This window comes from Emydura macquarii, unplaced genomic scaffold (assembly GCF_026122565.2).
Source record: "Emydura macquarii macquarii isolate MOO-44397 ecotype Brisbane River unplaced genomic scaffold, CSIRO-AGI_Emac_v2 contig_968, whole genome shotgun sequence".
Classification (NCBI taxonomy): domain Eukaryota; kingdom Metazoa; phylum Chordata; order Testudines; family Chelidae; genus Emydura; species Emydura macquarii.
Window position 1 is genome coordinate 12,252,912 of NW_027131105.1, and position 23,944 is coordinate 12,276,855.

General features: G+C 37.8%; 1 protein-coding gene across 17 annotated transcripts in view; it reads left to right on the top strand.

Annotated features, from left to right (window-relative positions):
• The window catches only part of SLMAP (sarcolemma associated protein), a 152,810-nt gene that overhangs the window by 68,307 nt on the left and 60,559 nt on the right, over positions 1–23,944 (top strand). For all 17 annotated transcript variants that reach the window (XM_067544216.1, XM_067544215.1, XM_067544226.1 and 14 more), the window contains exons 4-8: positions 216–288; positions 7,688–7,724; positions 9,734–9,796; positions 19,484–19,579; positions 19,918–19,989. In XM_067544216.1, coding sequence (XP_067400317.1) covers positions 216–288; positions 7,688–7,724; positions 9,734–9,796; positions 19,484–19,579; positions 19,918–19,989 — 341 coding nt within the window. The remainder of the gene's footprint in view (positions 1–215; positions 289–7,687; positions 7,725–9,733; positions 9,797–19,483; positions 19,580–19,917; positions 19,990–23,944) is intronic.

A 23,944-nucleotide genomic window follows, 5' to 3' on the forward strand; every position in this document is an offset into this window, starting at 1 on the left:
TTTCTCATGGGGAGATATGAGAAGACAGACCCAGACATTAGGAATCAGTGCTTGGAGAGCACCCTTGACTTCTCCTGCTTATCCGCCTCAGAGTTCCTTGGTTGTGACATAGCTACTATAATATTGCATATTTTCTTAAGCCATGTTTGCACTTCTATTAAATGATTTCTTATTAATTGATTATTAAGACTCATAGTATTCTTATTTCTTCTCAGTTACCCATGGATGTATAGTCTCCACAATAAAACTATTTCTCCCAGATGGTATGGAAGCCCGGTTACGGTCAGAGTAAGTATAATTAGATATTTATTAATATCTACCAAAATTAGAGTATTTTATGAGGGTTTTTGTAATAAATAACATTGAACACATGTAGCGCTATATAGTTATATAGTGTAGAACATAACATATAAGATGCCTGCCCCAAAAGCATTTATAATTTAATATGCACAGGTAATACAATGATTAAAAGGCAGCATTCTCACAAGTGAGATTAATGGGGTGACAAAAGTGGGAGAGGAGAACATTCTCTTATTTGTGGTGGTTCAGGCTCAAATTACAAATATATATGTTAAAATTGTTATAAACAATGTAATTGTGTATGCTTTGCTCAGGTAGAGGAAAGCATAGAGATAGGAACTTGTATCATAACTGGAAACTTTGTTAATGCACAATTAATTTCTATGAGCTTGAATGGTTTTAGTTTTTTAGTGGTGTTCAGAAAAATAAATAGCATGAAAAACTGGATTTGTAAATTGTGTGTCTTTACATGAAGACTTACCTATTTTTCTGCATCTGTAAGTGTGAATGGGAGTCATTTTTATGCATTTGTTGAGGTGTCATTTAAATTTCAAAACTGAAACCTAACAAACTAGATTTGCCAATTAAAGTGTTATATTATGATGTAGTTTAATTAGGATAGCTTTTGATTGAGTGTAAGAAGCATTAGCAACTAATTTTAGCACTAATTTCTGTCAAGGTCTTTTACCTTGGACAATGTTTATCAGATCAGCACACTAGGTTTTTCTTACCCAATCAGCAAATTGTATATTGGTGTGCCTCTGGACGAATAAATAGTCAAAAGTTCATCAATCAAGTGTAGATAAAACAAATGTGATAGTCATGTACTGAAAATAAAATACACATGCAGGTTTGTAAGTGATGAACAAAAACAAAATTGGGGCTAGAGGGTCCTTCTGTGCCAACTGGCAGAAGGTCATATCAGGTCTCACACACTTATTGCCCCAGCACAGTGTTCTCATAATATTATCTGAAAGATGTTATGTAAAGTAGCATGGGTGGACTTGTTATGCTGGTCCTGAAAATCATGGCATGATGTATGTACGGATTGCATACAAAATTGTGTGTGTCCTGGAAATGTGTTTTTAAAATGCTTTTGGAAGTGCATAAACCCAGCCTGCCCAAGACAATGGAATATGTATTTATCCGTCTTACTGGCTTGATTAGTGGAAGAGGACAATGAAAGTACAATTACATATAAGGTAAACGAAGCTAACAAACAGCAGCTTAATGAACACACAGTGGGAACAGAATCTGCACCCCAGGAATCCTTCCTGGCTTTGGAGGCAGACACACAAGCTTTGGGTAATATAAAGAGAGAAAACCGGCATTTTGGTTATCCATGGATAACTTAAGGAACAAAGGGAAGAGCACCTTTGAAAATATGAACTTTGGGTCCCCTGGCATGGAGGGCTGGAGAGGCTTCTAACTTGAGGTGAGTAAGAAAATTGCCCAGGCAAAGATTGCAACTTGCTAAGTAAGTTTTAGTCACTAGAATGCATGTTCTTATTTTATTTTGTTTGTAACTCTACCTATCCTTTTCTCTTGCTCAGTATCACTTAATTCTCTGTTCTTTGTTGTTAAACTTATTCTTGTTTTATTACAAAACCATCTCAGTGCTGTGTGTTAAAGTGAAGTGTGACTCTTCACCTACCTTAACAGGCTGATCTATGCTCTCTTTTTGGAGGCAGACAACATAATAATTTCTGGGATTATCCAGTGACAGGGACTGGGCACTGCAGGAGCGCATCTCTGGGGAGCACGGGAACTGGGATTCACTGATTGTTACTTGCCAAGGCCAGGTTTAGAATGGTGGAGTCTTGAAGAGTTTGCTGGCAAGGTAGACAGGCTGGTGTGTCAGGGAGCTGACACACAGTTTAGCAGTAGCACAGCTCTCACTCTTGCTAAAACAGAGGGGTAACACAGGCTCGCAATTCTGGGTGTCTTGAACAGGATATCACGGAGGCCGAGCAGCTATACCAAGGAGCAATATAAATCACCCAGATTTCTTAGTACAATTATAATAATCAGTTATCAGTTCTTTAGTACCTCTAATACATGTCACTCTTCCAATAATTCTCCAAGGAGTAAGGATGCACTTGATTTATGTGGCCCTGCTACTAGAGTTCTTTGATATGAAAGGAGCAAGTTTAAAATATCAAAAGCAATTGCATAAAGTTTTATAGTTTAAAACTCACTTAGTCCAACTGGTGTGGTCTTATAAAGGAGAAATGTGCATATAGCATTACTTAATTAAAATCCAAAATAAAGTTACTTAAGGTCTCACTAGAAAGAGTAGACTCAGCAAGGTAACTTTATTCTCTTTCTCTTTCTATTCTTTTAATATAATCTCTGTAGTGAAATCTTACTGCTTCTTAGCCCTGTTAACCTGGGATAGGGGAGAATCTTTCCCACACTGCTGGTCCAAGTGTCGGTTAAACTCCTTGATTCTGAAGCTTCTTTGTGGGATCAGTCAACTTTTTTCTTTCTAGAGGAGGGAGAGGCTGTCGGAAGGGGGTACATAAGACTCTGAGGTCCCACACAGTGACCTCAGTTTTATATACCCTGATTTTCTACAAGAGTTATTCATGGTGGTAAATTGTTTGATCAATCCAGAGTGGCTAGAGCTCACATCAGAACTGAGCACAAAGAATTATCATCTTACTTTGCAGAAAAGAGCATGTATGTTCAGGAAGCCTTCTCAAACAGCTTGATCTCTTCTGCCTGCACCCACCAACGATCAGCCCATCTGCATTCCTAGAGTTCAGCACTTTGATTCATCAAGAGGTTTTGAAAACCCTAAAGGAGTCTTGATCCTTGACTTGTGAATCCAACCCATAGTCTTTCTGGCTTGTGAAAAAGAGCCATGAACAGCTTGTGCCACTCCTGATTGAAATAGCCAATGCATCATTAAGGAAGGAATCCTTCCTTCCTTCTTCAGACATGCAATAGTTTGACCAGCATTGTAGAATACCCATCCTACCCCACTCCACCCCCGGATACATAATTTCAAGGCAGCTACAACCCAGTGTCAGACTTCCCATATCTGAGCAAGATCATAGCAAAACTAGCCAACTACAAGCTCATCTAACTGAAGCTAATATTCTAGACCTAATGCAATCTGATTTTAGTCCAGGACATGGAACTAGAACTGCTTTGGTAGCACTGATGGTTCATCTTTTCTCGTCAATGGCTTAGAAGGCAGACATCTCCTCCTCCTCCTAGGCCTCACTGCAGTTTTCAACACTGACTATGAGATTTTACTGTCTAACCTGAAACTTGTGGCAGGGGTCCAGGGCAATGCACTAAAATGGTTTTGAGTCATTCCTGAAGGGGCACACTCAACTAGTAGTGATGGGAAACTGCATCTCCACTACTAGACCCCTTGCAGAGTCCCATAAGAATCAGTTCTGTCTCTAGTCCTTTTCAACACCTACGTGTAGCCACTAGGCGAAGTGGTCAAACTACATGGACTCAAGTGCCAACAATATGAATGTGGTAATTGCAAAGTGGTTTGAAAGATGAAGAAGCACATATAAAAATGAACATCTATTGTAGAACTGCACAACAATCTGGTTTTCTCTCTCTGCTTCTTAGCCAAGCTAAGGCGATATAAGACGCCCTTTTGGGGCTATAGTGACCTTGGGGAATGGCTCTGGCAGTGAAAGAGGGGTTGGATCAGGTGGTTACTTTTTTTTTTTCTTTTTAATTAAAAATGAATCTGCAGTTTGAGATGGTGGTTATTGTTAACTGCCAGCTGCAGCACCTTTAGATTTCAGTCTTTTAACAGTTTTCCTGTTGCTGTTCTGTAAAATTGTGGTGACCGGAATCATGGGGCTTGGCTCCCCTTAATTGGGAAATGTCATCTTTTGTAATATAAACCAAGAACCTTGAATACAGCACTGATAGAAGCTATACAAAGACTTGTAATAAATAACTGAAAAACGTTTTAACAAAATTCAGGGATTTTGTTTTCACACATTTTGTTTTCTTTGCAATTTACTGGAATTTTGTGGCAAACGGGACATCTGTGATAATTTCTAATGGGAAACATGCCTGTGTTTCGGCAGAAGTTGTTTTGTCAAATCTATAATTGAGCAAAACATTTCACTGCAATGAATCAACATTTTCCACAAATTTCCAGCGAGCTCTACTTGTAATTGCTTCTACAATTATTTTTCAGATATCATGTTTTATTTTTAATTTGATTAGATGATGAAATAAAATATTTTTTTTAGACACACAGACATGATTAAAAATTTCTGTTTTGGTGAACTTTTTAGTATCAAGTAAAAATATAAGATCCAGTTTTAATCATTGTTGTGCAACATCACTATTATATTTAATAAAACAGTTTTTTTAACTTTCATATTAAATCTTTTTATATGGTACTTTTTGGATGCTTACAACTATACAATGAATTAAACATCAACTTGAATTTCATCTTATTAAAATCATTATTTTTTAATGTATGAAAACTATGTACTTTTTAAAAACTTGGTTTAACATGCTATTCTGAAGTGATTCAATTAAGTCAGCATTACATAATACAGGAAATCATGGGAAATCATTTATAGTTTAGTTTAATTTGGTTTCTAAATCTCAACCTTGGTATCAGAATATGTGAAGTTAATTTTTTTTTTTTTTTGGGGTGCTAAAAACAGACTAACACGGCTACCCCTCTGAAACTTATGAAGTTAGATTGTCATTACTGGTTAAAATTAGAGAGACAAGGTGGGTGAGTTAATATCTTTCATTGAACCAACTTTTGTTGGTGAGAGAGACAAGCTTTTGAGCTTACACAGAGTTCTTCAGGCCTGGGAAACTAAGGGCTTGTCTACAGATATTGCACTGCAGCGGCACAACTGTGCCACTGTAGTGCTTACTGAAGACACTATTTGTGCCAATGGGAGAGCTTCTCTCATCAACTTAGATACTCCACCTCCCCGAAAGGCGGTAGCTATGTTGACAGGAGAAGCCGTGGTGTAGACAGCGTAATGTCAACAGGAGTTCAGTTGCTATAACTGCATCAGTTAGAGGTGTGGAAAATCCACAACGCTAAGTGACATAGTTACACCAATGTAAGTCTTTATTGTAGACCAAGCCTGAGGTCTGGTCTATGCTACAGGCTTACATCAGTATAACTATGCCACTGCAGTGTGAAAAACCCACGCCCCTGAACAGGTAGTTATACTGAATTTAGACCCTGTCTACACTTACCTCTGAGATTCGGAGGCAGTTGATGGGAGTTACGCAAGCTACGCAAAAAACTTGCGTAACTCCTGTCAACTTCCCTGCTCCTCTTCTGTGCACCGTCTTCACTGCCCTGCACCGACAGGAATACCGTTCCCATCGACGCAGCGCTACGCCACTCGTGAAGGTGGTCTTCGTACGTTCATTTGTGGATCGACTGAGCGGGTCTTCACTGACTGCTCAGTCAATCCAGAGAAATCGATCTGATGGCAGCGACTTTGCCACTGTCAATGTAGCCGTAGCGTAAAACTCCTCCCATCTCCCCACACCCCGTGTAGGCAACATTATGTAGGTGAGGAGTTTCTCCCGCTGACATAGCTACCGCTCTCAGGGAGATGAATTAACTATGCCGACAGGAGAGCAGTTATAGTGTCTTCATTAAAGAACTACAGTGGCGTATTTGCATTGGTGCAGCTGTGCTGATGCAGCGTTTTAAGCATGGACTTGTCCTCAGAATGTCACTGCTAAATAAAAGATTGTTTACCATAAGTAGTTAACTCATTTCAAGGGACCATTCAAGGTGAAGATCCCTATTAACACCCTTTCAGTCATAGGGAAGAAAGGAAGCGAGGGTGAACAACTGGGATGGGGATGTTAATGGGTTACAGATTGTTGTAATAAACCATAAATTCAGTGTGTCTGTTCAGTCCATGATTTTTAGCACCTAGCAAAGTTATGAATTTAAGCTCCTAGGCTCATCTTGTGGAAGTATTATGCAGGTTTCCTTTGAGGATGAGGTCTGATAGGTCAGATATACGATTGCTTTATGAAAAGTGTTCACCCACAGGTAATATGGTGTTTTTCTCTTCTCATTTTCCTTTGTGAATTCATTCGAGAGCCTAGTGATTGTCTGTTTCACACATAGTTGCTATGGGGGCATTTAATGCACTGGATGTGGTAGATCACATGTTGTGATAGGTATGTGTAGGACTCAGATCTTGAAAGGTATGTTGTGTGGGGTGTTGTTGACCATTGTAGTAGTGAAGATATGTGTGAAGGTTTTGCATCTGTTGTTCTGACAGGGTTTGGTGCTGCTTTGAGTAGGTGTGTTATGATCTGTGGAGACCTTGTTTCTGTTGATGAGATTGGAGAGTTTGGGGGGGTTGTTTGAAGGCTAGAAGAGGGGTTCAGGAAGGATTTCTTTGAGGATGGGGACAAAGTTCAAACCTGGGAGCTTAAATTCATAACTTTATTAGACACTAAAAATCGTGGACTGAATAGACACTAAATGTATAATGTACAACAATCTGTAACCCACTAACAACCCTCTCTCCCCCAGCTACTTCTCCCCCTCCTTCCTTTCTGCCCTGTGACTATTGGTATTAACAGGGCACTTCACTTTGAATGGTCCCTTGAAATGTGTTTACTTATGTTAAACAATCCGTTTCACCTTGTATTTAGCACGGACATTCTGAGTACGTTTCCCACACCTGAAGAACAGCTCTGTGTAAGCTCAAAAGCTTGTCTCTCTCACCAACATAAAAGACATTACCTCACCCTCCTTGTGTCTCCAATATCCTGAGACCAACATGGCAGCAACAACACTGGTTAAAATTAGGCATTCATGTAAATTGCTCGTTAGTCAAATATGAAATTGTACAAAAGTAGTTATGTCTTTGGACAAAATTAGTTCATTGATTTTTTTGTATAATGTTTTGTTTCTTCATCAGTAAAGTTATATATTAGGGTGCTTTATCTTTCTAGAGCATATATGTGAATGGTTTTTTTCATGTAACTCGTTTCCACATGTAAGTTGCATTTAACAAATCTACTTTGTTTTCAAAAACATACAAAATGTTATCTAATTATCTGTTATAAAAATAGAGATTCTAGTTTTAGAAACTAGCCCACTGATTTAATTTTTAGATTAGAATTGAAAACTAAATTTGAAAAATCTACTTCAAAGTACAATTTCACAAAATATTACTGATCATAAGATATAAAAAGCAGTATTTTTAACTTCTATCACTGTTCTCTGAGAATGAATATAAAAATGAAGAATGTCTTAAGTTAAACATTTACAGGAATACTGATAGTTGTGTGGATTTTTGAACTGCTGTTCCATACTTGATGTTTACTTGCATAATTCTGTTACTGAACAAATGATCATTTTAAAAAAAAATTATTTTTTCAGTGTCATCCATGCTCCATTACCAAGTCCAGTTGACAAGGTAAATCATTTGTATGCTTTGTCTTTCTCTTCTCTATTAAAAAGTTGCAAGAAAGAGAAAAACCTAACTACTTGTAGGTGTGCCTTGCATTGGATTATTTCACGATTTAATATTTTTACTGTTAAAAAATAAAACATTCATTCCTTCTGTATCACAAAGTATATGCATGGCAGTCTGTCTGAATTTCTATGATATGGAAATACTCTACTTTTTCCGCTGATGTGAGAATGGGCTATGGAAGAAATGCCTATTAAAAGTTTATTGATAGTTTATTAAAAGCTAATATCTGCAGTACAAGTACGCTAACGTAACATGTTAGTGTATTTACTTAGAGACTGTTTGTTAGTTTTTGCACATTAATAAAGATTCAAGGACAAGAAGTAGTATTATAAGATAAAGATTCTAGGACAATAAGTAGTATTGCATTAACGTAGTGTGTCAAGTATTAAGCCCTTTCTCATTTAAGTGCTTTTTTCCATATAAGAAAAAATATGAAAATATTAGTGCAGGTCACAAAAGTTGATTATACTGGTGATTGTAGAGGTAATACTTGCAATTTATTTTAGCTTATGTGACTGTAATTATTGACCTCGTATAGCTTGAGGATGAATTAACCTGGTAGAATGCTGTATGAAATACTTTGTATTTTGTGAGAAGCTGTAAAACAGGTTGTCGGGGATGGGAGTGTTGGCAAAATAACATGAAGCACGACAAGCTTGGGTAAATCGAGTAGGGCAGAAATATAGAGCATCAAAGGTGGTAACAAGAAGCTTGAATTTGGTACAATAAGACAGAGATAATGAGAAGTTCAAAAAGGGTAGTGACATGAGCAAAATGACTGGCATGGAAGATGGCTTTTGCCACAGCATCTTCTATGGCTTGGAGTGTGAGACAATGTGAGTTTTAAAGAGGCCAAAACGTTAGATGTCACAGTAGTTGAGGCGGGATATAAAATTGTAAATTTAAATAAATAAGGCAGTGCTATCCCATACTTTAAAAAAATTGTTATGGAACCCTTTACTCAGTGTATACAAGGTGATTAGACTAGATTAGGAACAGTGAAGTGACAACAACATTGTTTATTGACTTTGATTATAAACAGTTGGCTGACAGTTTGGGGGGTGCATGTATGTACCTCAAGCCTCTACCTGCCCTGAGCCAAGGCTATAAATAACCTGACAAAGTATCTTTATGAACTTGTTCCTTTCTGTCTGTCTACCAGTGTTTTAAAATTAATAATAATAATAGTACTTATCCTGTTTTAAATATTTCTTAGTTAATTCCCCCCAAAAAACAAAAGAAACCCCCAATTTAGTTGAGATTTCTCCACCAGTTCCAAATCTTATGGCAGATCAGTAATGAGGCCTCATTCAAAATTTCTGACTGATTTCGTTTCAGCCTTTCATTTGAATCAGTCCATTGCTGATTCCCTTCTATATCCATGCAGCCATGCTGGAGGGACATTAGATGATGTACTATGGATGTTAAGAGTGGTCAGCTACTATTTAGACAGAACTTTTCAAATATTGTACTGCCGATATGTGCCTTCCACTTTTTCTGTGTGGTGGAAGTATCTTGCTACAGACTGATGCTTTTTTCAAAACAATATATCGTAAGGAGATAGCATGGGCAAGTGGGCAGGGCACTGGACTAGGAGTTAGGAGACCTGGGTTTCATATCCAGCACTGCCCTGACCTGCTGTGTGACCTTATGCAAGTGGTTTCACCTCTGGGCATCTGTTCCCTTTTGAGCCTTTGTGTGTGCTTTTAATTTAGATTATGAACTCTTCAGGGCAGTGATTTTTCTCAGTATGTTTTTGTGCAGAGCCTACCACAATGAGGTCTCAGTCCTGGTTGGGGCTTGTAGGTAGTATTGTAAAACGAAAAATAAACAACAATACTGGTGGAATAGTAAAGGTTCTACGAGGAAAAAGAACTATACACTTTGAATTGTCTGAGTTTGATGTAAAATACCCAACATGATTTTGATAACATTCTTTTACTTCACAGGTTGCTGCTAATACTCCCAGTATGTACTCTCAGGAACTGTTTCAGCTCTCTCAGTATCTACAGGTAAAATTGTTTTTCTGTGAAAACATTCCTTTTCTACTCATTAATTTGATAGTTTATGCAATTAATACAACCAAGTAGTTAATCTTTTTGTTCAAAATGTAAATCTTTCTTATGTATGTGTACATCTGTGTATGTGTATAAATTCAGAGTATGATTCAGTTTATAAACACTAATAGTTAAGAATTAACTGCCTTTTCTATTGAAAGCAGCATAAAATATATGGCAATTGCCCTTATTATGGTATCCCTTCTTTTATGAATACTTTTACAGATAAATTATTTGGCTTACATAAGTATAAAATTCTATATACGCACATCCCTGAAGACTTGACAGTAGTTACATATGCTATATGCATCTGCATAAACACATACCCCCCCCCGTACTCCCTCACTTTTCTTAGAATTGAGCATAGGTTCCAACCTTTTTGTACTTAGAATTCTGCTTTCGAAACACTTCAATAATTCACATTAAAAATCTGAGGTTTTTCCTTATTATATTACTGAAAAGCTTCACAGACAGTCCTTTAATATTTTTCAAGTGTTAAAGTTCATTAACATATCACTCTGGATTTTTAAATAATTAATTATGTCACTTAACCACCATTTTTTCTTTTAAATAGATTTTTAACTTTATTTTCCTTCCCATCTACAAAATGTAGTATAAATGTAAGTGATGTAGGAAAAATTATCATTCAATCTTTTCTTAAAGAAAATTCTAGGTTTTGGAAAAGATGAAGGGAAAAGGATGACAGATTAGTTTGCATCTATGGCATATTTCCTTTTGCTTCTGGAACTAGGAGGTAGCATTTCTGTTCTGAACTGTGAATCACGATCTGTGAGGTTGATAATGATAGTTGGTTTTATGGAACTGTGTGTATTTTTAGAAATACTTCCCGAAGTTCCTCTAAGGCATGCAAAAGCATCTTGCTACCTTATTGCTGTAAGTGCCAAATAGTTCTGGTAATAATAAAGCTGCCCTGAGAAAAATGGCAAATATGTGCTTTGTTACATCCCTCTATTAAAGGGAAATATAGCCTTCTCAGTTTCAAACAACTTGTGTTCTCAAATCAATTTGATGGGAAAGTGCATTGTCAGTAATTCAGTGTGTGGGATTGTCTATAGATGTTTGTGAGATCATTGCTGTAGATGGAAGGTCTGAAGCCCCCACTTAAAATTTTTCCTCTGTTCTGAACATAAGTGGAAGAGTGAAAGTGCAGTAAAATGTGATGTTTGTGCATTACATATTGGGTTAGAGTTTAATTTCACTTTCCTGAAATTTCACCCAAAGCACAGAATGGAGACAACCAAAGAATTACGAGCATGTTAGGTAGATGGTTCAAGTGGGAAGGGGTTCCTATTCGGTAACTGTGTTGTCTCTTTTATACCCACCCCTTCCCATGGTGAACAATATGTAGATTAATGGCCTTCCACTGTTCTTTATGGTCAATGCACATTTTTTAAATATCTAGGAATTCTCCAGATCCTCAGCTGTTCTGCTATGTCCTCGTCATTCATTTAAAACTGGGTCTCTCAAATCTTTGGAAGAAGAAACAGATATTGACTAAATTCTAGAATACTAGCTAAAGAGGATTCTCTCAGTTCTACTGATATATTTTTCACTGCCATTTACTCTGCTTCTTGCCCATTTCAGGATGTGCCACTGTAGTACTTTCAGTGGACCCATGTGTCACACACATTGTTGTATTGGGGGTTTACTATCAAATTTGTCGCTGATGCTTTTTTCCTCTAGCACCCTCACTTGCAACCACAGACTTCTTAAAAAGAAAAATTCAGCCTTAGCTTATCATATGCCTTTCAGAATTTCTGCTTTTTTGGCAGAAAAAGGAATGCTTTGCTGCTGCTGGCTATAACTGAGTTGTCAAATCAGAGTATGAAAGCATCTGGATTGGAAATGTTATGAGTATTCCCTTGGATCCATACTGATCTTAATGAAACTCTTGCTTCTTTGGGTGGAAATGCAAGTTATATTGATTGTATGTGATTCTCAGTCTCTCTGAAAGATAGGAAACAAAGGGTAATGGTCAGTTTTCAGAATGGAGAGAGATATATAGTGGTGCCCCCCCCCCCCCAGGTATCTATACTTGGGTCAGTATTGTTCAACATATTCATAAATGATTTGGAAAGGGGGTGTAACCAGTGAGGTGGCAAAATTTGCAGATGATACAAAACTACTCAAGATAGTTAAGTCCAAAGCAGATTGTGAAGAGTTACAAAGGGATCTCACAAAACTTGGTGACTGGTCAACAAAATAGCAGATGAATTCAATGTTAATAAATGCAAAGTAATGCACATTGAAAAACATAATCCCAACTCTGCATATAAAATGATGGGGTCTAAATTAGCTGTTACCACTCAAGAAAGAGATCTTGGAGTCATTGTGGACAGTTCTCTGAAAACATCCCCTCAATGTGCAGCCGTAGTCAAAAAAGCCAACAGAATGTTGGGAATCATTAGAAAAGGGAGAGTTAATAAGACACAAAATATCATATTGCCTTTATATAAATCCATGGTGTTCCCACATCTTGAATAGTGTGGGCAGATCTGGTCACCCCAGCTCAAAAAAGATATATTGGAATTGGAAAAGTTATGGAAAATGGCAACAAAAGTTATTAGGGGTATGGTACAGCTTCCATATGAGGAGAGATTAATAAGACTGGGACTTTTCATTTTAGGAGAGGAGACCACTAAGGGGGGATATGATAGAGGTCTGTAAAATCATGACTAGTGTGGAGAAAATAAATGTGGTATTACTTAGTCCTTCACACTCACTAAATGAAATTAATAGGCAGCAGGCTTAAAACTAACCCAAGGAAATATTTCTTCACACAACACATAGTCAACCTGTGGAACTCTTTGCCAGGGGATGTGTGAAGGTCAAGACTATAACAGGATTAAAAAAAGAACTAAATAACTTAATGGAGGATAGGTCCATCCATGGTTATTAGCCAGGATGGGCAGGGATGCAAAATCATGCTCTGAAGTGTCCCCAGTTTCTGTTTGCCAGAAGCTGGGAATGGGTGATGGGATGGATCACTTGATGATTACCTGTTCTGTTCATTCCTTCTGAAGCACCTGGCATTACCTATTGTCAGAATACAGGGTACTGAGCTAGATAGACCACTGGTCCAACCCAGTATAGCTGTTCTTATGTTCTAACTTTTCAGATTGTCGTAGTATTTATTAGACTGAATTCAGTAACAGTTACCTTCTTCATTAAAAACAAAAAAGCCCTGCCATACATCCAGAATCCTATAACTTGTCTCAGGTAGGTGTTGGGTTTTCTTTGTTTTTTGTTTAATATGTCAGATAAATTGAACTTTCAGCTCACACTATTCTACAAACAATAGCACTTTAAGCACCATTTAAAAATATAATTTTACTCACAAATTATATTTAAGGAAACCTTTTGAAAAGTAGAACCACTCAAAAATTTTGCTGTAACTGATCTGGATCAGGAGTTGAGACATCTGTTTCCTTATACTTTGTGTTAAGCAGCTAACAAAACTATTCATTTAGCAATAAAGTGTGAACAAATCAAAATAGCCATCAAAAATTATATGGGACTGTTAACACAGTTTTTCTAAGGACAATTTGATATCAGTTTTCCCTCCATTCTTTCCCTTGCCTCCCTTCTGCTTCTCAGTTCCCTTTTCACTGTCTTCACTGCTTTTGATTTCCTTTATAGTGTGCTAAATCCTCAAATAATCTATTTATTTGATTTATCAATATATTTATCAGTATAATCCCTGATACTAGCTCATTCAGTGCCTATATTCAGTTGACATCTTGGGAAACATCTTCTGCTTTTCATTACAAATGTGCTGATTTCAGGAATGGTAATTCAAGTAAATTGAATAGTTCTGGCTTGCAGTCTTTCCTACCTATAAAAAACCCAAATATTAGGAGGGGCAAGCTACTCACCTTAGTTATACAATAGTGTGCCACTAAAGGTTGGCCTTCTAACACTACTGAAGACTACCCCTAAGGGGAAAAAGGTACCATCTGCATCTCCAATGAGCTACAGAGATCCTAACCCCTATTACTGCACCACCCTAAACTCATAGCTGTTCCTTTATAATCAAGAATAACTCAGTGGGACTTGCTTTGGAATTCATCACTATTGCTGCTTAATCAGCTTGAATGCTCACTATTAAACAGCACTCCTTCCCTATAGGGACTGAGTATGATACCTCTACATCAATGGCTCTCACCCTTTCCAGTCTACTATACCCCTTTCAGGATTGATTTGTCTTGCATTCCCCCAAGTTTCACCTCACTTAAAAACTACTTGCTTATAAAATCAGACATAAAAAATACAAAAGTGTCACAGCACACTGAAAATCATGACTAGTGTGGAGAAGGTAAATGAAGTGTTATTTACTCCTCCTCATAACACAAGAACTAGTGGATCACCAAATGAAATTAATAGGCAGCAGGTTTAAAACTAATATAAGGAAGTATTTCTTCACCCAACACACAGTCAACCTGTGGATTACTGAAAAATTGCTTACTTTCTCCTTTTTACCATATAATTATAAAATAAATCAATTGGAATACAAATTGTGCTTATGTGTCAGTGTATAGTATATAGAGTAGTATAAACAAGTTGTATGAAATTTTGGTTTGTACTGACTTTGCTAGTGTTTTTATATAGCCTTTTGTAAAACTAGGCAAATACCTAGATGAGTTGATGTATCTACTGAAAGACTTCTGCGTACCTCTAGGTGTATGTGTACCCCTGGTTGAGAGCCATTGCTCTACGCTACCATAGCCGTCACAGGCCTAAGCGCAAGGGGCTTGGACCTATAATTTGGACTGATTTGATATAATCTGATTAGTAGTATCATAGGCAATCTTATTTCTACATCTTTACATATTCTGTTTTAGGCTTCCCCTAGTAAATTTCACAATTCTCTAAAAATAGAAAAGATAGGTAGCCTCTTATGGTTTAATCTGGTAGAGTCTTATAGAAATAAAACACTTAGACTCATAGACTTTAAGGTCAGAAGAGACAATCATGTTCATCTAGTCTGACCTTCTGCACACTGCAGGCCACAGAACCTCACTCTCCCCACCCCCTGTCCTGTAATAGACCCCCAATCTCTGGCTGAGTTACTGGAATACTCAAATCATGGTTTAAAGATTTCAAGTTACAGAAAATCCACCATTTACACTAGTTTAAACCTCCAAGTGACCCATGCCCTATGCTGCAGAGGAAGGGGGAAAAAAACCCAGGTTCCCTGCCAGTCTGACCCAGGGGAAAATTCCTTCCCAACTCCAAACATGTTGATCAGTTGGATGCTGAGCACATGAGCAAGACTTAAGATCGTCAGATAAAATACTACTCACTCACCTGTATGATTATCCATCAATTTATGTAAAGATTTTTATGGAGTAACTATTTGACCTCTGAAAACCTTGTGATTTAGATTTCCTTCTAGGGAAATAACCCTGCTCTTGGCAATTAACTTTTCCAGAAAGGTAGTTGAATTGCAGTTATTGGTAATTATTTCACTCATAGGTTATATTGAGCATGATCTGTGTGTACTGTAAATGTGTATATACATTTTCTTGCAAATAGCATGCTTTGAGATTCTGAGACTAGATCTTTCTTCCTACCAAAAGTCATGTCCAAGTTTCTGGTACTTTTAAGACCTGATGCATGTGTCTCCAAACCTTTCTGAATAAAGAAGGGTAAACTGCACCATCTAGTGGCTTGAAGGAGAACTTTAAAAAGTATTTCTCTAGAAACTAGTCTTTCATTTAAACTTAATTAATGGAGTAGTTACCTTGTACTAGAGTTCGGCAGGGTGCCTACTGTAAACTTGTATATTCAGGACACATAAGGCCTCACTTCGTTCACATGTACATTGGTTTCACATAGGTATAACTGATTTCAGCAGTTATTCCTATTGAAATCAGTGTAAATGTGAATGAAGTCAGGCCTTATGTGTATTCCTTGTTTAGTGTGAGAGTCTTTTTGACACTGTTGCAGAAATCATTTATTTTCTATTTTGGTGACCATTTATAAAAACCAGTACTTTTCTGGTGCTCAGTCAACATTATTTATGCTACTTTCCCCATTCTGCCTTGCTGCATGTAACCAGATTTTGTTGTGAAAATAAGAGGTTGCAGAAAGTGGGGCTACTTATGTCATAAATTAGTTGCCCTCTTAGCTTCGCTCCTTCAGCCATGATGTCCATATCCGTATGGAGTTTACCCTCTGTCTGTGTGCATGTGCATTCATGTGTGTGTTGTCTTTTCTGATAATTTTTAATATGGCACTGAATTGCTTAACACCTATATTTCTTTTACTGGGTAAGATGTGACATGACTGGGAATGTACAGATGAACTTATTCTCCCTAGAACTTATAGCCACCTTTACTGAGGGACCTATGGATAGGCCACAGAATAGACTAGGGCCCATAGTGTCCTGACAACCCCTTTTAAAGAGGGATTGTAGAAATACATGTTTCTTTGAAAATAACATGTAGATCATCCCTACTGACAAGTGGGGCCTTATTAGCTGATTGAGCCCTCTATTTGCTAGTGAAATGCAAGTGTAATAATAATTAATGCCCATTCACGGTGGCATAATGCTGATTTAAGGAAATCAATTCTAATAGGTACAGTAGGAAGATTAGCCATGTAATATTGGAAGCTATATTTATATGATGATAGTGCCTAACTGGGGCCCCATTCTGCAAGGCACTGTATGTACCCATAACAAAGACAGTCCCTGATGACGAAGAGTTTATAATCGAATTAGATGGTAAAAGTACAATACTGTACTATCCATTTTACTCTTGAAAACAGTCTACCATTTTACATATGGAAATTATATAAATATTTAAACTACTGTAACTAAGAAATTCTTTGCGAATTAATGAAGGGACAGAACAGGCTATCAAAGTTTCAGTCTGACAACATGTTGTACACCTCCGTTAATGTTCATAATACTCTGCTTTAATTTCTTCAGAATAAAGCAAAAGTAACATAGGCTAAGAAGTTCACTATAATATTGTTCAGTAGAAGAGTGTACATTATATAATGAGTCCAAATTTTAAAATTGTTCACATGAAAATGTGCACGGACAGTTTGTATTGAATTATGGTAATTGTGTATGAAAATTGGACATCTCTGCTTTGTGCATGCATGTCATTGTGTACATTTAAAACAACCCACTCTATACATACAACTGAATCTATGTTTGCTTTTACATGGTATGTATGGTTGTAAAGTAATTCAGAGGACTGACAAAAACTTGTCCTTTAGAGGTAGCCTTTAATAAAAGGTTATACCACACTCTAAATAGATTTGTGGATATATTTTAAAGACAGAGGTTAGAGGTGTTAGAGCTGTTAGAGGTGATACTGATTGTAGGTTTCAGTATGTGTGTTCTTAGTGTTAAAAATAACGGTCTGTATGGTATACACAATAACAAGCTGGACCTATGGACAAGATTATAACGGGGTTAAAAAAGAACTAGATAAGTTCATGGAGGATAGGTCCATCAATGGCTATTATCCAGGATGGGCAGGGATTGCTGTTTGTCCAAAAACTGGGAATAGGCAACAGGATGGATCACATAATGATTACCTGTTTAGTTAATTCCATCTGAAGCACCTGGCATTGGCCACTGTTGGAAGACAGAATACTGGGCTAGATGGACAATTGATCTGACCCAGTATGGTCGTTCTTATGTTCTTCCTATGACCTAAATTCTGTGGTAAGATTTCTACAGCTCTCTAGTGCTAAATTCTATAGAAAGCTGAAAATTATGAGGCAGGTTCTAAAACTAAAAAATTTAGGTTGAGTGAATTATGAAAATTAATGATCACTATGGTATTGTATTTATTTTAATATTGTAATACTTATGCTGCCCTTTCCTCGTTTTGTTACTTTCATAATTCCACTGATTTCTTTTATATTGACATAGTACTAACTGAATTGTAGATGTTGTTTTGGGTTATGGGGAAGGGCAAATAGATGTGAACTGCAAGTTTTAACAAATGGGATAATGAAAAATTGGGGCATTTGGTACCTGTAAAAGTGTGGGAAGAAGTCTGGGGTTTTGGGCATCCAGGAAGTGGTTGAGGGTTTTGTCACTAGTGACGACATAAATGCTGCTTCTCTTTACTTGCACCATGTGGGCAGCGGCAGGATTGATTTAGGATTTTCAAGGGATGGGGGAGAGCTTTAGTTCCTATTTTTTCATTCAGTAATTAGCTGTTCCCGTTACCCCCTTCGCCACAGCCCAATAGCAAACCATTGCATTCAGTAGCAATGGATACGTTGCATGCACCACTGACTGTTCTTGCTATAAAGTGCTCAGCAGTAAAATAGTTGATGTTGACCTTTAAATGGTCATTATCATGCTTCAGTTAGCATCCAGAGATCAGAGGGGCAGGTCATACTTCAGAGCTATTGTTTCAGGCTCAGAAAGACAACACGGTAATAGTTTATATTCAGTCAATATTTTGAAGATAGCTAAGGCAAGATACTTAGTTTTTAAACAAGAGCTGACGTGGAAGTCCTAGACTTGGCTTAGCATACTAAACTCTGAAATAGTAATATGCTAAACTGTACTCAGGAACTTTTACTGGGTCGTAGCAATGTCTACATGGGATTTTACTGCGTGCCAAACAAATGTTCTGTAGATTCAGGGCCTGGTTTGCAGCACAGTAACTTGCCATATAGACAAGCCTGTAGTGAACTTGATCCTTCCATTTGTGGGAAGAAAAAACATTACCTACCTTTTTTTTTTTAGTTTGGCAGTTTCACGTAATTTAACAGAAAAGACTAGTAGAATCTACTGTTTAATACTTAATGTTTAAAATACTATCGTGCTGAATGGTTCTCTGAAAAACTTTCACTTCATTATTTGTATTGCCATTCTTCACATATTGTATTCACATCGATGTATGTACTCTTATGCTTTTACTTTTGTCAGATGTAATTACAGATTACTTATGTGTTTGTGTAAACTTTACTTACTGCTTAATTAATTTATTGCCTTTTTAAAATCAGTATTTGTTGGCCTATCTTTTGATGGGGAACTGGATATATTGGAGAAAATTGAGTTTGTCTCTTTATCCATCTGTAGTTGTAAGAAGCAAAGTGCCATGATGGCATTACTTTTCTAATATATTCAGAGTGGAGTAGAAGCTGATCCGTAACTTTTTCCTAAAGCCACGTACTTTAGAATATAGTTGTAACTTTCTGTAAAATTTAACTTTTGAAAGGTAAAATGAAGTTCTGGTCCTTTTATTTCCAGCATAATCTCACAAAATCACTTTTAATAGGACTTGATCCACAGCCTTTACAAATATAAAACCCCTCAATAAGTTGTTATTGAGACTTTGTCAAAGTGTTCTTTCACTGAATGTACTTATAGTGTATCTGGAACTGGTATGAAAAGGCTTTAAGAATCTAAGCTTGTAGTGTAACATCTTTCATCTTAAACATTTACAGGAATATGTATAAATAAAAATTTGCTGTTGTATCATTGCTGTAACTTAAAATAATGGAACATATGACTTAATCTGCCAATCTTTTTTTTCCCTTTTTTTCAGTTTAACAGTATTTGGTTATATGTTGCATTGTTTCTATTTTTCCCAATAGTTAGTTTAAACTGACCTGCTTGCATCTGTATTTTCATTGTAGGAGGCCTTACATAGGGAACAAATGTTGGAACAGAAGTTGGCCACCCTTCAGCGACTGCTTGCTGTCACACAGGAGGCTTCAGATACTAGTTGGCAGGTATCTGCAGGATTTCTCTTAATGTACAGCTTAAGCAGTTAATATACAGTGGGCTATAAATGATAACTTTCAATATATTATAATGAATATAAGTAAAAATTGAAGGTTGGTTCTCTCCCATGTGTGGTAAGGAGACATTACTCCTACTAGACTAAATGCACATATACATTTATCTTAGAACTAACCAGTTACTACTAACTGCTCCAGAAGTGAATGTCTCTAAAAGAAGTGATAGATACCTTTTTCAGATATTTAATGTCTAAGAATTTTCTTATGAAATGCAAAAACAGTACAAACATTTTATTCTGTTAAATTACATCTATTATATTTTCCAACAGGCTTTAATAGATGAAGACAGGCTACTATCAAGGTTAGAGGTCATGGGAAACCAATTACAAGCGTGTTCAAAAGTAGGTAGTTCACTTAGATTGATTATATAGTATTTAGGAATGTTGAATGGCAGTGTCTCCTTGACATTTTTCAAAATTATGTTTCAGTGCAGTTGGAACACAAACTTTCAAATGGACTCACTGCAGCTTCTGAGTGGTGGGACTTTGGCTGGCTGGCAGAGAGAAAAGGATACTGGCTTCTTTAAAATTGTCCCTACTGCCTTGGGTTTTGAGGGGTGGACAAGAAATGTGCGCGCGTGCATGTGTGTGTGTGGGGGGGCAGGGGTGTCAGTTTTCTGAACCAAAGAGAAACCAGAAGGGGCTGACTCAGGTGAGGATGCAGATCAGCATGTGCACTGGGTGTGGGTTGGGTATTTATACCTCTGATTCCCCCCCGCCTCATCCAAAACTTATAGACTCTTAAGGTCAGAAGGGACCAATATGATCATCTAGTCTGACCTCCTGCATGACGCAGGCCACAGAACCTTACCCATCCACTCCTGTAATAGACCCCTGACCTATGACTGAGTTATTAAAGTCCTCAAATCATGGTTTAAAGACTTTAAAGTACAAAGAATCCACCAGCAAGTGAGCTGTGCCCCGTGGCATAGAGGAAGGCGAAAAAACCCCAGAGTCTTTGCCAGTTTGCCCTGGGGAAAAATTCCTTCTCAACCCCAAATATGGCAATCAGTTAAGCCCTGAGCATGTGGGTAAGAGTTTACCAGCCAGACACCCAAGAAAGAATTCTTTGTAATAACTTAGAACCCATCCCATCTAACATCTCATCACAGGCCATTGGCATATCTACCACCAGTAGTCAAAGATCAGTCAATTGCCAAATTAGGCTGTCCCATCATCACCTCTATAAATTTATCAAGCTCAGTTTTGAAGCCAGCTAGGTTTTTTGCCCCCACTGCACCCCTTGGAAGGCTATTCCAAAACTTCACTCCTCTGATGGTTAGAAACCTGCGTCTATTTTCAAGTGTCAACTTCCTGATGGCCAGTTTATATCCATTAGTTCTTGTGTCCACATTGGGGCTGAACTTAAATAATTCCGCTCCCTCCCTGCTATTTATGCCTCTGATGTATTTATAAAGAGCACTCATATCTCCCCTCAACCTCCTTTTGTTTAGGCTAAACAAGCCAAGCTCTTGGAGTCTCCTCTCATACGGCAGGTTTTCCATTCCGTGGATCATCCTAGTAACCCTTCTCTGTACCTGTTCCAGTTTGAATTCATCTTTCTTAAATGTGGGGGACCAGGACTGCACACAGTATTCCAGATGAGGTCTCACCAGTGCCTTGTATAACGGTACTAACACCTCCCTATCTTTACTGGAAATACCTCCTCTGATGCATCCAAGGACCACATTAGCTTTTTTCATGGCCGCATCACATTGGCAGCTCATAGTCATCCTTTGATCAACCAATATGCCCAGGTCCTTCTTCTCCTCTGTCACTTCCAAGTAATGCTTCCCCAGCTTATAGCAGAAATTCTTATTAGTCCCTAAATGCATGACCTTGCACTTTCCACTATTAAATTTCATCCTATTTCTATTACTCCAGTTTACAAGGTCATCCAGACCTTCCTGTATGATATCACAATCCTTCTCTGTATTGGCAATACCTCCCAACATTGTGTCATCCACAAACTTTATTAGTACATTCCCACTTTTTGTGCCAAGGTCAGTAATAAAAAGGTTAAATAAGATCGATCTCAAGACCGATTCCTGAGGAACTCCACTAGTAGCCTCCCTCCAGCCTGACAGTTCACCTTTCAGTATGACACATTGTAGTCTCCTCTTTAACCAGTTTCTTATCCACCTTTCAATTTTCATATTAATCCCCATCTTTTCTAATTTAACTAATAATTCCCCATGTGGAACTGTATCAAATGCCTCACTGAAATCTAGGAAAATTAGATCCACTGCATTTCCTTTCTCTAAAAAAATCTGTTATCTTCTCAAAAAAGGAGATCAGGTTAGTCTGGCACGATCGACCTTTTGTAAAGCCATGTTGTATTTTGTCCCAATTACCGTTAACCTTAATGTCCTTAACGACTTTCTCTTTCAAAATTTTTTCCAAGACTTTGCATACTACTGAGATTAAACTAACAGGCCTGTAGTTACCCAGATCACCTTTTTCCCCTTTCTTAAAAATAGGAGCTATGTTAGCAATTCTCCTGAGTTTACAGATTAATTAAAAATCCTTGCTAATGGGCTTGCAATTTCATGTGCTAGTTCCTTTAATATTCTTGGTTGGAGATTATCCAACTCCCCCTGATTTAGTCCCATTAAACTGTTCGAGTTTGGCTTCTAACTCAGATGTGGTAATTTCTACCTCCATATCCTCATTCCCATTAGCCACCCTACCACTATCCCCAAGCTCATCATTAGCCTCATTAAAATAGAGGCAAAGTATTTGTTTGGATATTCAGCCATGTCTAGATTATCCTTATCCTCCACCCCATCCTCAGTGCTTAGCGGTCCCACTTCTTTCTTTGTTTTCTTCCTATTTGTATGGCTATAGAACCTTTTACTATCTGTTTTATTTCCCTTTGCAGGGTCCAATTCTACTTGGCTTTTGGCCTTTCTCACTTTATCTCTACATGTTCTGGCCTCCAAGAGGTAGCTTTCCTTGCTGATTCCCCCCATCTTCCAATCCTTGTAGTCTTTCTGCTTTCTCTTAATCACCTGTCTGAGATGCTTACTCATCCAGCTTGGTCTACAACTCTTGCCTATGAATTTTTCCCCCTTCCTTGGGATGCAGGCTTCAGATAGTTCCTGCAACTTTGTCTTGAAGTAATTCCAAGCCTCCTCCACCTTTAAATCCATGAGTTCTTCAGTCCAATCCACTTCCCCAACTAATTCCCTTAATTTTTTAAAGTTAGCCCTTTTGAAATCAAAGACCCTAGTCACAGATTTATTTTTGTTTATCCTTCCATTTAGTTTTAACTGAATTAGCTCATGGTCGCTCAAACCAAGGTTGTCCCCTACAACTAGTTCTCCTCTGAGGTCCTCACTACTCACCAATACCAAATCTAAAATGGCATCCCCTCTTGTTGGTTCAGTAACTATTTGGTGAAGGAATCTGTCAGCTATCACATTCAGGAAAATCTGGGCCCTATTATTACTACTAGCACTTGTCCTCCAGTCTATATCTTGGAAATTAAAGTCTCCCATAACCACACAGTTTCCACTAGTATTTACTTGATTAAAAGCCTGAAAGAGGTCTCTATCCATGTCCAAATCAGATCCCAGTGGTCTGTAGCACACCCCAAGCACTATCCCAGGGGAAGCTCTAGTAGCTTTCTTCCCCAATGTGATTTTCGCCCAGACACTGTCCTATCAATTCCATCACTTCTAATTTCTTTACAGTCTACCTCAACATTGATATACATTGCTATCCCACCACCTTTGCCTTCATATCTGTCTTTCCTAAACAGCACATACCCTTCAATAGTTGTACACCAGTCATGACTACTATTTCACCATGTTTCTATTATCCCTATAATATCTGGTTTCACTTTCTCTACCAGTAGCTCTAGTTACTCCATTTCGTTACCCAGGCTCCTCACATTGGTATACAAACATCTTAATTTTTGCTCTTTGGCTTCGCTCACATTCCTTACCTGATTTGGCACAGTCATTCTACTGCCAATATAGCCTATTAGACTGGTATCTACACTACACTTCTTCATAATGTCCATTCTGCTCCCCACTTCTGTGTGCTTTCTTACTTCATTTTCCTCTGTCTCAATGCTAAAATCAGGCGTGGAGATTACCTGGGCATCTCCCAACCATCTCCCCCAGCTCCCTAGTTTAAAGCTCTCTTAATCAGTTGTGCCAGCCACCATCCTAGAAGTGTATTTCCCTCCCTGCTCAGGTGAAGTCCATCCCAAGAGAACAGTCCTTTGTCCGTGAATGCCTCCCAGTGACCATACATCCCAAAGCCCTCCTTATAGCACCACCTTATAGCC